The 18,587-nt window shown below is 39.2% G+C and overlaps 1 protein-coding gene across 1 annotated transcript; it reads left to right on the top strand.

Annotated features, from left to right (window-relative positions):
• The first annotated feature begins 210 nt into the window (after nt 1-210).
• LOC139722095 (X-ray radiation resistance-associated protein 1-like) lies at nt 211-16,876 on the top strand. The gene is made up of 13 exons (XM_071633417.1): nt 211-481; nt 3,559-3,758; nt 4,525-4,669; nt 5,819-5,916; nt 7,408-7,553; nt 9,738-9,848; nt 10,633-10,862; nt 11,781-11,935; nt 12,615-12,827; nt 13,311-13,682; nt 14,198-14,527; nt 15,098-15,265; nt 16,697-16,876. Exons 1-13 carry the CDS (start codon nt 385-387, stop codon nt 16,874-16,876), a joined length of 2,445 nt encoding a protein of 814 aa, XP_071489518.1. The 5' UTR covers nt 211-384.
• Nucleotides 16,877-18,587: the final 1,711 nt, after the last annotated feature.

Raw genomic sequence — 18,587 nt, 5'->3', positions numbered from 1 at the left:
TGCATGCACAGCGTTGATCTATCTTTGACATGGCGGAAGCGGAAATGTCGTAATCAAGAGGGATTCGGTTTCGTAAACAAGGGTCAGGCAACCCGGTTTGAGGATACCCGGATAGCGCCCAGCAGATAGCGTACGTATTGTTTTGTTCTGTTTCTTGGTTACTCTCCAAAATACGGAGATGCAAACACGCCATTGTTGTGAGTGATGAATAGAATATTAATATAGATCAACCACCCAAGGACAATTGTTTGAAATTGAAGTTTTATTCTCAGCTCAGCGTGGGGGAATCTAGCAACGAAAACCCGCGTTATTTTCCGTAAACAATCAGTGTTGTCATGACAATAAACCAAGAGAGAAGCTAGCTGCATCCAGCAATGTCGCAATATGGCTGTTCCCGCCGGTGTGAAACTTGATGATGGGAGCGGGCATTTTATCTCAAACTGCTTTCCCGTTAGGCACGCATTTGGATCTGCTAACAGCGGTAAGTGATCAGAGAACAGTATCTTTACAGTTTTTGCCTGGAAAAAATATGCCTTTACAGCTGATTTGACTTTTGATCTGCGGCACATTGGTGTCCTACACAGCAAACCGCACAGCATAGGCAGAGAAATTGATTACATACACTTGCATTGCAATTGCATTGGCACTCGCTCATCTCGCCCATTGAGACGGGCTCGAGATAGATACGGTCACTCGAGATACGGTACTTCCCGCCCATCGGGGGCCAAAACCCCCTGGAAGCTTCGATTTACTGTCACACTCTATCGCTGTATTTAGTCGTATAAAATACGATTGAATTTGCATTCTTTTCCCTAGGTCTCTGGAGGTAAAAGGACAATTTTAACCTCCATTAATTATTCTGTCCATTTGTATTCTGCTTCTCATTGCATTGCCAGGGTTCATGTTGTAACTTGTAAAATTGTTTTATGTTCTTTTTCTTTGTCTCCTGGAGAGAAGTCTAACTGTTAGTGAACATGTCATAATCGGTACATTCGGGAACATTCCAAAGAGGCTATCGTGATTTAATTGATGTTCAGCCTAGATATCATTGTGTTCTATATTACTAGTCTACTTGTTAGAAGTGGGGGGTGATGTGGAGTAGGAATCTAGCCTCTAGGATCTGATCTGCAAGACCTAAAGTCACCAGACATTCACATCGCATGCAACGCATGCCGCGGTCAAAAAGGCATTCCTTATTCACCTTTTTCCTCCATAAAAACCATCTTTAATGCGAGAATGTTTTTTGATTTTGAATGGATTGGTTGCAGAATAACAAAGTTTTTCAAACACGATGATGCACAATGCATCCTACAATTGTGATAGGGCCTACACTCTACAGGGCATGTGTACAACACAAGCGCTAATTAATAGTATAGGCAGGTATCCTATTACCGAACAGTATCCTATTACCGAACGCGTACGTTTTCAATGTATCTAGCCCATAAAACAACTCGTATATACGCGCGCATCCATTGCAATACGTACGCGCTGTTATCTCACAAGGGAAGCCAGTGCAGAAAATTGCTAAACTGCAGCAAAAAACGTTAAGTACAGTACAAGTTTACCTCAAATTTTAGTAATAATCGCTGAAATGTTGATGTTTGTTATTCTGCGTTAATAACATTGACCGAAAATACAATGCCTAAATTTTCCCATACAGAGGACGCACATTCGGTAAATACAATACGATTTGTGTATCGGTAAAAAGAGACGGTTTTTGTGGAAGGGTAATTTGAAATACCGGTACGGATTTTGTTTAGTGCGTGGCTTAGTTTTCAAGTAATACTGTTATAGCTAAATTTATCAGAATTTCAATTATCTACTAGGAGATTTTTAGCTGAATTGAAGCATAATGTTGCCCATTTGGAGAAATTAAATAAAAATCGTTCGGTAATGGGATACACCTCCATACGTGGCGCGCTATGGCTGGCGAACTAATTCAGTGCCTGCCCTGCCTATTGTTAGTTCGCCAACCCAGGAGTGCATATTAGGAAATACACGCAAGTGGTGACTATGGTAACTGACGTTAAAACATTTAGCTACTTTATTTTTTTCCAGTGGATTTACATCTAATGTTAGATATGGGTCTAGGACTAGGGACCAGGTTGCAGGGTCTTTGTCGAGAATTAAAGATATCTCAAATTTGATCTGAGTCCAATTCAATGGTTACTTTTTCTTTTTTTTTTACTCTTCAGAAATTTTGTCAACATGTAGACAGAGAGTACAGGAAGGCCTCGCATAAACCTTAAAATATCTAGAGTAGAATATATTTCTATCTCAATTCTGAAAAAACAAAACAAAACATGACTGTCAGCAACCTACAAATCGTAACACAGAAAACAGGTCTACAGTTGCATAAATCACTGGATAATCCTTCTATCGATGAGACTTTTGTTGGATGAGACTGTAACTAGAGATTACATTTTGGCAAATAGTTGTGTAGGCCTACCCACACTAATGCTGATCGGAAAAGTTATCTTGAGTTCTAGTTTCTGGTAAATCCTGAAACGGGTTGACTCTGTGAGGAGATACAAATATACAATGTATGAATCTCTCTCCTTTGTTTGTTTGTTTGGTTGGTTTGTTGGTTTTTTAATATTAGATATTGAAACAAGTCCTTATAAATGTTACTTGATGTATTTTTCAAAGCTGCCAGAGCAGAACAGGAGTTATTAAGAGTATGATCTCAATACATTCTCATACCATGTTCAAGTTAATGCAAGTGAATAGAGTCAAATAAAAAAAAAAAAATCTAGAATGGTGCATGTTTCATCAAAGTCAGACCTGAATATTCTCAGAAAGTTACAGGATTGTCAAGTTTCTTGTGTTGTTCAACATGGACTACACTTTAAAAAATAAGTTCGAACCTTTATCCTGAGATTGTTTTTGCAATAACCTGGCAGTTGCAAGTTTGTTTTGTTTTGTTTTGTTTTGTTATTTTTTAGGGGAGAGGGTCATATTACCTGAGTTGTTGTAAAAACCTGACTTAATTATTTTTGTGTATGAGCCAATGGAAGAATTAGTTGAGATGATGGCATCCAGCTCAGTTAATTGCATAGTGTAGTTACAAGTGATGTCATTGTTTGGTTAAAAACACATGCTCACATGCATCTTTGGTATTCCTTTATTTTCTTGTTCCATTTTCATGAAACTTTTACCATTCAATGTGTGAAATATTACTTTGTTAAACTTTAGAACTTGAACATATGGTTTGTAGTGTAAAATCTCACTTTAATTAGGCTTTCAATAAATATTATACTATTGTTTACAGTTGAATGTTTGAAAGGTGGCAAGTATTTGTGTAATAAATGGATATGTGATACATCAGTATGCTTATCATGCCTAAACCCCTTGTTCAGGAATGTATCCCTTATGATCAATTACTATTTCAGTAATACCCCGATACTCATGAAGTTTGTTGTGCTGTATCGGGTCATAAAAGATTATAATTCTTACATTGATTAAGAAGGTGTATGACAGAGCTTGACATAATGTGAAGTTAAGGCAGAGAAATAACTTGCGGCAATATCTTTATTCTTAATCTCGTTCACTTCTCAGCTGGGGCGTGGCTGGTAGCGCACAGGACCGACCAGATCCGTCAATTCTTGGGGCCACAGAGCGAGCCCAAGACCTACGCTCAGCTCAAGTATGAGCGCAAGCAGAAGGAGAAGCAGGAGCGGCTCCTGCAGGAAGGCGGGAGCCTCCAAGATGAGGAGGAGGAGAGCACGACTCCAGGAGTCCTCGATGGCTTCTTTCTGGTGAGCTTACTAAGATTGTAGCTGACCTTCCTTCCTGATTTACACTCTCTCAACAGATGATCATATTGACAGATCATGAAAGAAATTACACATATAGGTCATAAAGCAGAGTGAAGTGTATGGATGCTTTGAGCCTCTCTACATGTAAATGGATCTTAGATGCTAAAAAGATTACAATGTAGGTTTTAAACCATGTTGTCTATTTTGTTATTTGGTAATTTTTGTGTAAAGGATGATTATCATTTAACAATACCTTGATGATCACTGTATATTTTCTAGTGAAAATGAAGTTGATGTCCATTAGAAATCAGTATCAAACTGTTGTAATCAAACACATAACCATTCTTCGTAAGGTGGGGGTTCACTTAAATTGTTATTCTTAGTAAAGGTGTACTTCTACTATTGGGCTATTGAGATGTAGTACACACATACACTATCATATGGTAGTGTCTCATAAGTAAATACAGTGCTTATATACAAATGATGTGTATTTTGTTTGTATGTTATCCAGTTTATTGACACTTGGAAGCTCTTAGAATAAACTTATGGTGTAAAAAGTAAATGTATACTATTTCAGCAATGTTGCATAGTTTTTATGTGCAGGAGAATGGAATGTCTTCAGCAGTTTTTACTTTTTATCATATCGGAAAAACGTTTCAGAATTGAAGTATTGATTCAATGTTGTGTGATCTCAAATTAGTGTGCCATTTGTATGTTTCCATGTGGCTTCTAAGAATAACGCACTTCATATTTTTTCTCTGTGCAGTTGAAGCACTGTTGCATTGAGGACCCAACGGATCTGTGCTCAGTGAATATCGCAGGCCAGGATCTGACAGATGCAAAGGAGGAGGATTTTGAACTCTTCACTAATGTCGCTTACATCAATGCCGGTGAAAATCTCCTGCCATTCGGTGAGTACAAACAGTATTCTGCTCTGCACTCACACGACAAAGTATTACATGCCTTCTTTCAATAGTCTTTTGTATTCTGCTTTGAGGTGTGTGAAAGCTGTGTGTGAATGGAGGGGTTCCATGACATTTGCTCCTGCAACAACTGTTCCCATGAAATATCCGCGTGCTGAGCCAAACATAATTTCTACCCACAAACATAACTCTAGTCTAACCCTAATCCTAATCCTCACATAAAACTAACCCTAACCCTAAGTCCTTGGAAAAAAAAACAAATAGACAGGAGCAGGAGGAAATGTGTCACTAGATGGAGGAACTTTATCACATGAGAATTCACAAATGTGGCTACTCTGCTTGTGTCAACTCTGCTTGTGTCATACATGTAGTTGTGAGCTACAGTAGATGTAACACAATTAGATCTAGACTAAACCATCACACTTGCAACTGTTTTCTTTTTGTTTTTTTGTTTGTTTGTTGTTGTTTTTTTGCTCTCTGTGTTTCTTATTGATGGAGGAGTTTGATATCGTTAAAGCTGCAGAGTCTCCCTGATCTTGCAGGAGACTCCCTGAAAACTTCAATACATGTATCTGTTTATGTGATTTGAAAATTACTTCTGCCTAAGGATATTGATGTAACACACTAGCATCTCCCTCATTTGTTTTTTGGAACCCCACGAGTTTGAAGTATTGATGTTGGCAGCCCTACATTGTGTGTAGGGAAAGAAAGCAAACTTGGCATGCTGTCAGATATAAGCCCTCATTTGTACTTATACTCCATGGGGCCTGGGCATTACATATCAACATACTTCTAGCTCAGAACAACCGAATATGAATTTGTAATGCCAATATTGCTCATTCGCCCAGTCAGGCAGCCGTGATGTTTTCCCCACGCGCCCCTTATCCACCCAAAATAAAAAGGGTCTACCTGTTTATTGAAAAGTGAATGCTAGCAGAGAAAACATCTGCAGGTGCAAGAATCTCTGACCATTATCTGCTCAGTACATGTGTACATTTTTGTCTAATTGTAAGACTTTCCATTGCATTTACTGAGCAAGATTATTACACTTATAAAATGATTGTCAAAGACGTAATCATGTCTCTCTTTGAGAGATACTATGATTATCCATTTTGTTCGCTTTTTCTTCTTCAACAGGTGCATTCAACCGCTTCCCCATAGTGAGAGAATTAGAACTGCCGCTCAATGGCTTAAGAGGAATCGACATAGAGTATGGTCACTTTCCTTATCTAGAGGTAAGACATTAACACCTAGGTCATTTAGACAAGCACATCTTTCAGTTTCTGATGACTTGATGCATACAGGAATGCAGCTCAGTGTTGTGTAGACATATTGACAGTTGCATTTAAGCAATTGCTTTGTGTTAAAACTGGCAGTTTAGCTCTCAAATTGATTGTGCATCATTTGAACTCTAAACCCATCATGGATAATTTTTTTTTTTTATGTGTTTTATTGGAATAAAAAACAAATCAATATATACATGAACATGTTAGAACAACCATCGGGAAAGAGAGAGAGAAAAAAAAAATCCATATTTCAAAAGCTTAGCATAGTTTCTTCTTTTTTTTTTCACTTGTGTCAGTGGGCCGAAATGGGACAAAAGTGCAAACACGTCAGACTGAAGTATATGTGTGTCAAAACCTATGAACATGGACATCTATTTGTTGAAGTAACTTACTGCAAATACCTTTGTTACTTTGTACATACAAATCCATGTTCCTACTATCTTTAATTATTTTGGAATTCAGCAAAAACATGCATTCTGATGACTTTTCAAAGGCACTCAGTATGTGTGGGATATTGCCAGTAAGAGTAAGTCTGTGTGACTGATGTGGTTATGTTTTGTGGTAAACTGCGTTGAATGTTTGATTGATTTTGTTGTCAACATTTTTGTCCGAACCAGACTTGCACACCTGCAGTTATATTCCTCCTTTGTCCGGTGTGGGACATCCTTGCAGTACAAAGGATATTAACATTAAAAAGCTTTTTTCATATTTCATTACCAAATCAGATCTTGTGGGTAATGCTGTCATATCCAGTTACTTTCCCAGCATTTTTAACATCAATGCACTAAACAGCTGTTCAGTATGATGGCATGAATAAATTCAAGACTTTATGATATACATTGTACATGTAATACAATAATAACTGTAGTACTGTTGATTGCATACATTGCTGTAACGGCAAATGTGAATAATACATGCTTACACAGTGTATGCACATGTTTTTCCAAGGTCACCATAAGAAAATTATGTGGTAGAACTACCTCAGCATGACAGGGTAATATTTATGGGGTGTTCTTGTTGGTAATGGAGTTTTGTAATGTACAATGTTTGCAAATTGATTGATGACTCTCTTGGGTAATCTGAGTTATTTGCAATTAGTTCTTCTGCTGTGGAGCTTTATGGATTTCATGTGGCAATATGAATCGGACCCAATTTGCATTCAATAGTGTTCACCAGGTAGAACTCTGTCGGACAAATTTTCTTGTTATCAGAAAGATTTGTTGTTCTCAGGTTGTGCATGCAAACTGAATCCAAATTTCCTTTATATGAGGTAGGATTTGATATACACTTTCTGTGAATGTCTCTTTAATCAGGTACTCCAGTATATTTGGTAAAATCTCCTCTCAGCAACCGTATATATAACTAAGTGGAGAGTACTGTAAATGAATGAAATCAACATGTAACAGAATGTTACGTTCCTTTTCTTTCTCTCCCACCAAGGTGTTAGACCTGTCCCACAACAATCTGTCCAAGGATGATGTGTCCAGCCTTGGTCTCCTCGCCAGCCTGAAAGTGTTATATCTGACTGGGAACCAGCTCAGGTCACTGCCAGCTGAGATGGGCAAGCCACACAAAGTCCAAATAAGGTATGAACAAAAGAGACTACCAAATGATCAAAACAGAACAAACATCACAGAGACATACTGAAATCACATGCACAAAAAAAAAAATTCAAGTGAGGAAGCTTTAAGATTCCCAGAGTCCACACGGGCACAGTTTTCTCTCATATCTGGAATGGTTTAGTCTAGCCATGCAATAAAACCACAAACAAACAAAACAAAACAACAAACAAACAAAAAAAAGAAAAAAAAGAAAACAGTACGGAAGAATTAGAAGAAAATTTATCATTTCAACATGAAGGCAAACTCAGCATGTACTGTGGAGAAAGCATTAAACACAAAAATGTGAAACTTTTACATGAATGTACAATGTCCATGTGTAGATTCAACACATTGCTATATCAGTCCGCCTCAAGTGACAGATGAGTTGACCTTGATAGTACTCTGACACATGTAGACATCATATCAGAGAAGCTAGATGGGGCAGTGAATACATGTACGTCTCTTTGAAAATGACCTGAGCTGGTATCTTGAAGGAAGCCAAGTACTGACAGGGATGACTTGAATGGAAACCAAGGAGGACAGTCATGGGGTCACCTACCATCCACAGTGGTACTCCACCAGGGGTTGATGTCGGCAGTAATTTGTATCCCTTATCAAAACCCAATTACTGTTGATGTCAGCCCCTTGGTTGTGTGCACCAGTCACCGGCGGTCTTCTATTGCAGTCACCATTGGTGTACCAGTCAACGGTGGTCTTCTATTACAGTCACCATTGGTGTACCAGTCACCGGTGGTCTTCTATTACAGTCACCATTGGTGTACCAGTCAACGGTGGTCTTCTATTACAATCACCATTGGTGTACCAGTCACCGGTGGTCTTCTATTGCAGTCACCATTGGTGTACCAGTCACCGGTGGTCACTGGTGGTGTACCAGACACCGATGTGTTCCAGTCACTTGTGGTCTAATAAGTCATGTATCTTCATCACATTGGACAGGAGATTTTTCTCCCACCTCTTAATGATGTATAATGTGCCATGATCTGTCAAAACGCTGATACATGTCCTAATGCATCTCATATCTTTTTAGTTGCACCATGATATATCTGAGGTCGCACATTATGCATCCCAGATCGAGGTACACCTCTTGATGCATCACTCAGTATTTAGTATTTCAGTAACACATTAAAAGTTCTGTGACAGGAACTTTGGATAGTGTGGACAACACTGGGGATTCCAGTGGCAATTAGCACTCAAAGCACACACAGGTTAAACATTGTATGCTTGTGTTTGCATGATTTGTTATCAGCTGTGAGGATGATGCTGATGTCTGCTTCTGTGTTACATTGTTAAGTTTTGTTAAGTTATATTAATTCATATCAGATTTTAATAATCAGACATGTATTTTTATGCCTCTGCTACAAGTGTCGCCAGAGGCATTATGTTTTGGGGTTGTCTGTTCATCCGTCCGTCCATCCTTCTGTCCGTAATTAACTTTGTGGACAGCGAGGCCTACCAGTTGCCATAGTGACATTTCTAGATGTATTAGCCATGGTGCATGCAGTGGCATTATCCAAAATAGCTTTTGGTTTGGGGTTTATGTGTTTCCAAATATTACCCCCCCACATAATTATGGTGTTTATCACTATGTGATGACAGATTTGTGACAACATGAGGAGAGGTTTGTGGTTTACCATATGGATAGTCCTGATAAGGACTGGAGATAAGGATTGAAGAGCATTGATAGCTATTATGCTAAATATAACATTTCTTCACGAACATCCACCCAATGTGGGTCATTTTTTCTTTTTTTCGGTGCTTTCAGACACACAGCCATGTGTTGTAGGTTCAGCTGATTAGGGCCATCCAGTCATACCTGTTATTATTGTGTTGTGTTTCTCAGCTGTTTTGTGTTACATTAGATGGATGTGAAAAAATACAAAGGCTGTACATTCATTACAAAATGAAATCAAGCTCTACACGTGTTGTTGTGTATTGCTTAGTTATGTGCAGTAGACCTTTCTCACATTGTCCATGCAAACCACAGTTTTCCTTTATACTAGGCTGTCCATGAGCTAGTGATATAAATATGAATTGAAACCCAGCATGTCGTTTGTTGTTGAGTGAGAACAGATATGTTATGACTGTATGTTTGGATTCATTCATGTGATACATGTTATATGTTATGTGTCTATGTCATTTCTGATACAGTGAGATGGAGTCAAGTCGCATTCCAAGGTTTTCCAAGCTGGAGATCCTCCACATTGATGACAATTTACTGCACGATCTTGCCATATTCGCCAGTCTAGCCGGCCTCCGAAAGTGAGTAAAAACAGATTTGTCATGCACTGATATTCAGATGCTGTTCAATCATAATCACATGCCTCCCAACCATTCTGAATTTGGAGGAAAGAATTTGAAATTTTGTCCATTCACAGCTCATGGGATTCTCCCATTTTTCTTGGTAATTTTACTACACACTCCTTTAGGAACTGCTCTTCCTTTCCTACTTTTGAGCCAGATCATCCCTATTTTTCAGTCATTAAGGTTGGGGGGGGGGGGGTCTGTAATCAGTTGGTATTTCCTGTTTATCTCCAAATAGCCAACAATGTGGCAATAATTCTTCGTAGGGAATCTAGCAAATCAATTTTGAGACCATCTTCATCTTGAAAATTTGTACTGTATTTCCTTACGAAGTCAAATTGTAATGGCATTTACCACCTATGTAACTTTGCAGTAATTCTGAACTACTACGTTACTTGTTATTCTCAGGAGGGATTTATGGATAAAACTTTCAACTGATAGTGATTAAGCACTTCATCACAGTGCTGATTATGCCAATACAGGTGACTCTCATTACAACAAGGTCTTTGGGACATTATAACAAGGTCCTTGGGACAAGCAGGTTTTTTTTCAGTAAATTTTGATGTACATTGCCAAACAAATGAAATATGTAAAGATATGCAGACAATGATTCGGGAACCTGAATTTTTTCTTTGTTGTAAAGATTTCTATTATAACCGTGTTTGTTAGAACAGAAGTGCACTGTGTGATAAAGGATCTGCCCAAGATGATTTGTTCCTGTGTCTTTACATTTTCTTTGCAGGCTGCGACAACTCAACCTCGACAAGAATGATATTGTTTCCGTCCCACACCTGAAGCCCATAAGGGGGCGCCTGGTTGCCATCAAGAGTCTCTCGGACGCAAAGTCCTCCTCCGCGAAAAGGCGGAGACCAAAGTCTGCAGGAAAGGGGAAGAAAAAGGGCGGGGCTAGAGCGGACAAAGCAGAGGCGAGCGGCTCAGAAGGATCAGTGACACCGGAAGGGAGTGAGATTGGTAAGAATGTTAGACAGTTTCTTTAGACACATTAATTTTTTGTGCAAAATAGTACATGTTTGAAAGTAAGCAGAAAGAAAAATTTGTCATGGATGAAAGCTGAAAAAAAAGACACACACACAGAAAAAAACCAACAACAGCCAACCACAAATACTCAGCAAACCAGTGGAAGTGTGAGAGTAATTTACATGATGAAGGTTATTCACTTGATTTATGCATCAAGAATAGGGGAATGAAGTATATGTTTCTTCTGGCAACTATCCAAAGGAAACAGCACAAAAGCAGCATGTACTGTTGCTATTAGTGACATTTCATTAAATGAAAAATTGAGCACTGCCACAGTGTTGTGAATGCTGCAGTTTTTTTGATATTGTATGAAGCACTGTCATGAGTTGATTTTCTAACATTAAGTTGGTCATAATGTTGTAAGTATTCTTTTGGGTGAATTTCTGTGTCACTATTACATTTGTCCATCTTACTATTGCATTTGTGTCTATGCTTTCCTTGTAATCTAAGATTTTCTCTGTCAAAGTTCTCTTTGGTCCTTAGATTCTGATTTCAGACATTGCTTGTAGGAGTTGCTTGAATATAGCCAGGAAAAAGAAAATCGGTTGGGAAAATTGTGTGCATTGAAGGACAAGCAAAATCATTGATCTCCTTCTCTCTAATGATAGTAAAATCTTGATATGATAATTTCCTTCACCTTTCATGCTTGTTGATGACAAGAAAAATGTTTATTGGACTATCCATTTATGTGATGATAGTTATCAACAATATGATGTACTGGGAGATGAAATTGCATCTTTCATCTTACAACCAACACCACAAATTCTTTTGTAAAAGAATAATGATTATGTTGCAGAAAACATGTATTATCATTCTTAACTGTATTTTGGTGTATTTATGACTCTTCAAAAGGCAAGGCAAACTTAGTGGACTCCAGTAATGTCTTGGCTGACATTGAGGAGGAGGGGGACCTATTTGACACCTCTCACATCATGGACGGCACCGACATGGACCAACTTTCTCCCCCATTCCCGGAGCTCACCTACCTCAGCTTGGCTCACAACAAGGTGAGATACAAAGGGATGTTGAACTGTTGGTGATGGTGAATATAAAGACAATGAAAATTTGATGTGTTGACGTTAAATATAGGAGTGAGCAAGAATAAATGATGGAATCAAATGATGAAAGATGAAGAAGATGGTGGTGATGGTGATGGTGATGGTGATGATGGTGATGGTGATGATGATGATGATGATGATAGTGATGATAGTGATGATTAAAATGCTTGTTATGATGAGGATGGATATGTTGAGCAGGGGTATTACACTGATGATGATGATGATGATGATGATGATGATGATGATGATGATGATAGAGATGATTGAAATGTTAGTGACTATGAGGATGGATATGTTGAGTCCCCTACTCAACATATCCATATTCAGGTATGATACTGATAGTTATGATGATAATAATGGTGGTGATGAGGATGATATTGTAGATAGTGATGGTGAGGTTAATGTGATAGTGTATTTAATAGAAATATATATCTCACTGTGGATTCAGAATCGATACCTTGTAGTGGATTGTTATGATTCATAATCATTATGAGGGTGCCATCAATCATTATTTCAACAATATTCATACCATTGCCTCCATTCTGAATCAATCATTTTGCTTCAGCAGTAGCAGGGAGGATAAATTTTATGAAAAGCGCAACTTCGCCATCTTTTCATCCTCACTCAGATTGCAGATGAGGAGGGTCTTCTCGCGGTTGCAGCCTGGCCCATGCTGCAGGAGCTCATCATCCACGACAACCCCCTGACAACGCAGAACAGCGGGGACCCGCCCCTCCTCAACCGTTACCTCTCCAAGCGGCTGGGCATCCAGATGGTGCGGAAGAAGCCCTGCATGGTGCCGAAGCCCCCCGTCAAGGTGCCCAAGAAGCCCCACAGAAAGGTGAGCAGGGGGAGGCTGATAGCGTATGAAATCAAGCATGATTGACCGGTTATGAATTGATTTTTATTTCATTTCATTTATTTCCACACACAAAAAAATGACTATTTGATTTCAAAGTCATATGGTGAATATATTCATTGTAGGGGACCAGCAAAAGCTTCAAATGTCTGGTTTGTTGTGACTAAAGTAAAGCTGGGAATAAAGTTAATTCAAAACTGTATGACAACTTGCAATATTACATATGTATTCAAAGAATTCTATGCAGGTGATATTAAGCAATCGAGTCCAGTTTCTTATGATGTCATTGGCTGTTATCTGTTTTTCTACGTATATCTCTGTATACCCAGTGGGGAAAGGCGTGATATAAGTCAATCAAAACTCCAATGTTGGACTCAATATTTTAAAATGCATGAGAGATGGGCTGATGAGAAGACAGGAATAATCTGATCTTCATTGCAAGCATAATTTGTTTTCCTGTCGCAGGTTGCAGAAATCGTTCCACCCATCCCAAAGAAGCCATTGCAGCTCATGCTTGAAGCGGCCTCGCCCGACTCCAAGCCTGCGCTGCCCCAGTCGTCGGAGTCCCAGACACCCCCTCCTGTCCGCTCAAAGCGCATCTCCGAGGATGAGTTGACTCGCCCGGCATCCGAGCCCCTGCCGCCCATCCTGCCCACACAGTCCCGGTCCGGTCCATTCGGGGACGGGGATGATGAGGATAGGGAGGAGGAGGAACGGTTGGAGAGGACAAAATCCTGGACGGAGCGGAGCTTCGGTGGATCTGAAGACGAGGAAGAACCAAAAGCAGAGAAGAAAGGAAAGGACAAAGCTGCTGATGAACCAGTTTTCCTTACACAGGTATCTAAACTTTGTTGTTAAGTCAAACATCTTTCTTGTCCTTCAAATACTTTACGTGATTAAGGTGCTTTATGCATTCAACTGACCAATGAATTTTATTGTTTGTTTTTTTTCATAGTGAGAGGATTTATAACTTTATTTTAGGTGTGCCTTCTGTTTGAGTCTTACTGAAACCTGAGATGTAGAGATAATGTCCTCAATTCTAGAAGCAATAACAGATTGGTATCAGAGAACGAATTGGTGGTTACACAAGACAAAATCTCCATGAGTTGGTATCCTTGCAGTTCCCAACACTCGGTATTAAAGCGTTCAAGAACTAGAATGGTGTTAGAACAGAGCAAAGTCTACCTTAGTTGATGACCCTTGCAGTTCCCCACACTTTGTATTAAATCATTGCATGACCAGAGTCAACAAAGTGCAATTTTTGAAGAAGGGAGGAATGAGATTACAATGTTTAAATCCTTTGAAATGGACCTTCAAGTTTCACGCTGTTGATCCTTGTGCTTACCACATAGGTGGATGAACATCCTGATGATGAGCCAGCACCCCCAGAGCCGCCCAAGCAGCACCAGCCCAAGCCACCGACTGAGGCGAGGACGCCGGTCGAGAAGCCCCGTACCAGCAAGAAGAGGGTGGACAGTGCAGCATACTCGATGGGCGTACCCGACAAGTTCAAGGGCTATGAGATGTTCTACGACGCGCCAGATGACCCTGAGGTCTACACAGCGCCGGACATCCAGAGCAACCTGCGGTCGTTGCGCTTGGCTCTGAAGCACTCCACAGTCTACGCAGACAACAAGGTGGATCTCAGTAGGTTGCAGAAGCCATTCCATGCATACCAGAAGGTGAGTTACATCAGTGGGGTTATTACATATTCTTGACCCCCTGACAGGGTTTGATCCACAGCAGAGAGTCTTGTTGCTCTTATATTAGAGATATTAATGACAGATTATGCTTTGAGTGATAATGAATGCTCAGATTCACAAGATATTACACTGAAATCTTCATCGTGTGTCAGTGGTTTAGGACCAGGTGTATAAAGTCGCAATTGCAATCTTCCCTTTCCTCTCTCATTTTTATTGAAATCTTGGTAAGACTAAAACATATTAACATGCTAGAGTATAGTGAATGTAACCAAGAATACAGTATTACTAAATTCAGGCTCAATTTGTGTCATATACTGTGAAGTACTCACTTTTAGATATTTTATGATAATGCTTCACTTCATTTGTAAAATTAAGAAATGATCAGTACACGCAGCATAGGTGCAGAGCAAATTGTCACAAATAGAACAGCTCCCATGCCGCGTACACTCTTGTACACAGCAGCCAATGCTTCGTAATGGCATTAACCTGCAATCTATTCCCCATCCATTCTTTCATCCTCCCTCCCCTTCCACACCAACGCTCCCTCAGACCAAAGTCCCCAGCAAGCCGCACCACAAGAGCAAGGCTGAGCGGCTGGGAGACATCCTGGACGTGATGAACCAGAGGGAGACCTACGTAGAGTCTAACTTGGCTGACATCCTGGCAGACAAGGAGAAGATGAGGGAATTTCCCCAGGTTGCCAAGCTGCTGCAAGAGGTGAGATTATATTCAGTCCAGTCTGGGAAGGGTTTTATTAGATATTTAGGGATAGTGCTATTGGCAGGGCTCAACATCAGTGGTGGCCCTGGACCAATACAAATTGATGTCAGGCCACTAAACTTTTTGGCGGCCTGATTGGGCAACTAAGGTTCTAAATGGATTGTTATGTTTCTTTTCATTTTGGATTTACATTTACATTTATTTTTCAGGCCACCAAAATTTCATGTTTAAAGATTTTAGTGGCCAAAAGTTAGTGTCGTGCCCTGCTAAGGGTGACCCACCGTTGTTGTTGGTTTGTTTGTTTTTATTGCATAATCAGTGCAATTTTATCTCTTTGTTCATGAGTATCTAGATACTGTTCCTAGTAGTTCAGCGCAACACATTTAAAGGCTTAAATGTTTTTGTTTTTGCTTATTCCCTTGTGAATTTGCTCTTCATCTCAGATATTGAAAAGTTGCCTCCATACACACTATAGAAAATTAATGGAATCATGATCAGGATAAAGGAAATATCTCATTATTTAGAGTTCTCATGATGATGACAGATTGTAAGGAGGCTAACAAACATATTATATGTGACCGTGCACCTCAAAACGAACACACTGATTTTGCGTAAGGACTGAAAATAAGTGAAATGGATCAACCTAGCCGAACTTGACTTTTTCATATTTTCTGAAAGAGCGGGTCTTCTTTTACATGATGCTAAAATTTGGTATCATAAAACGGGCAGGAAAGTGTGTTTTTTTTTAGCAGTTTATCTCGAACATTTTGGGTAGAATAGTGTGATTAGGTGTGTCTTCAGAATCCCTTTTTCATTTCTGAAAAACCTTGTCCACACTCTTCACTTTCAACTCTAATAACTTTTGAAAGGAAAGTGCTACTGCTTTGAAAGTTGGCATTAATTATGGACAGAATGTGTTAATGAGGCATGCTCAATTTCAGTTTAATCTGATAATCCCTTCATTGTTGTTACTCTGGTGGTTTACTTCCTGTTTTTTGTCCCATTCATCGCACAGCCAGCACGGTTTGGTAAAGATTAAGCGCTTGAATAGACACTGTACTTCAGAGCCTCTTTTCTCAGTTCACACTTTTCCGGAGTTTGTGCTTTCTTTCCAATATTTAGATAGGTTAAGAGAGTCCATTTGATTTGAGTTATACATCATTTTAAAGCTTAAAGTCTGCTCTTTCAGAATATGGTCTTAACTAAAAATTCATGTCTGGCGACTTTTTGTTTGTTTTGAGGTGCAGGGTCACATATGCAGGTGTGAGAGAGTGGGACACATACGTTGTCATTATCACCATCATTATTATTTAATATCTGTTTCTGTTTTTTTTCCACTCTGTTGGTCAAGACAGAACACTGCAAACATGCTGTGTTAAAACAAATTTGCTAAAATAATTGTTCTTTCATTGGCCTTGTGTCCTGCAGATCCAGAGCAAATATAGCGATGTCCGGAATGCATCCATGAAGGAGAGACAGGAAGAAGATGAAGCGATGGCTGATATGCTAGAAGACCTAGACAGGATAGACCACACTCTCCGCAGCGCTGGGTCGTCACGACCAGAGCCAGTGGCAGCTGCAGCAGTCCAGCAATCGGAGGCGCACTGAACATTGCATGTGTTTAGGAACAACCTTTTATTTTTTGCTCGCTTTTTTTTTTTTTACAATGTGTGCTTCTTCTTGTCCTGACACAATTTGAGACAAGGATGTTATTGTGGTTTTATCCTTATCCATGTCAATCTTTTTGAACGGAAGAGTGTGATGCCTTGTTCTACCAGATGGCAGATGTCTGTTCACTTTGTAGCCATTTTCATGATGAGAGCACTCAAAACTCTTCCAGACAGCACATATTCAGTACCTCAAGTGATCACAGTCAATAAATGTGTAACTCGATTACAGATGTGAGAATGTGTTAGGATTCAACTTCTTCCTCTTCACAGTGTATTGAGTTCCTTGATCTGAACAGTGTGTGCAGGGTATGTTTGGGCAAGCTTCGAGTGTGAACACAATGATAAACTAAAGATCATCCCCAAACATATACTTGATTATTTTGTTTAGGCATGTACATTTGTAGCCTTGAGAGGATTTTGTCACCTCTTGTGGTCACACTCTCACTGTGAAAGCTAGGAAAGTTTGGAAAGTATTTTGGACTCTTAACCCCCCCTCGACATTTCGCGCCATGATTCCGCAACGCGCAAAGATTTTGCCACAGCTTTTCATGACTTTTTTCATTGAAGTCTCCCGCATATTTTGAGACCAAATTTGCGACGTCCGGGTACACCGTTCTGAAGTTATGCAATGTTTTGCATATGCATGTCAACCCAAAAACAGCTCAAATTCATGATTTTGTGTGCAAATTCAATGCAAATTGTGTTTTTTTGTTTAATTGATATAAATTAGATTATTTCAACTTTTAACCATTGAAATTAATCAATTCTAATGTAGATCAGCTTGGAAAAGTGCCTGCAACAAATTTTGGCCAAAAAACAATGAAAAACAAAAGGTCGAAAAAAACAATAAAATACATAAGAAATTAACAAAACAATACAAAACAAAACAAACTGATTTTGATTGCGCTATCTTTTTATAAGAAAATTGTTCGATATGTCTTGAGGAACTCTGACACAAAAATTTAGCAATCCTTCAATCTTTTTAATGGAGTTATAGGTGAAAATATGATTTCATGCGTAAATTTGCATAATTAATTTGTTAAAAAATATAAAATCAAATTTTTTTCTATTGTATGACCATATAACCTTGTAGTTGACATCTGGCTCTATGTACAGGCAAAATTTTGCGGCGATCGCGCGATCGGCGGCCGAGATCTGAAGGGGGGGTCAAATTGACCCTCCCCCCCAGTAAAAACTTGGTCTCAAATAGCCCAGTTAGAATAGGGTTAAGCTCAACTTGCCATACATGACAGTTGATGCTATTGTGAGTCTCCTACAAAAAACGCTTACAGTTAATCTGCAGTCTTGATATGAAAGGCCAAAAGGTTCATCCCGTTTGTTCAAAGAGGTGGCATACATGTTATGTGTAACATTGTACAATTGAGTTGATACTATTTCCTGTATTTTAATGCTTGAGGTAAGTCGGCAAATAGTTCAAATCGCTCTGCTTAAATTTATGTCCTTACAAAGATTTGTAGTAAATTGTGCTGGTGAATCCTACATTTGGTTATTCACAAGGTTTAGGGATCTCAGGACATTAGATACTCATAACCTTGATTTGGACAAGATAGATTGTAAATGAATATAATATATGGTACTTTTCAAACATCCAATGCTCTTTAATGATATATAATTGTAACTCTCTAAAT

The sequence above is a fragment of the Diadema antillarum genome, unplaced genomic scaffold, assembly GCF_040938485.1.
Source record: "Diadema antillarum isolate AM-2024a unplaced genomic scaffold, OU_Dant_1.0 scf00000157, whole genome shotgun sequence".
NCBI lineage: Eukaryota > Metazoa > Echinodermata > Echinoidea > Diadematoida > Diadematidae > Diadema > Diadema antillarum.
Note: the sequence above shows the minus strand (reverse complement) of the source record. Positions and strands in the feature narration are given on the sequence as shown.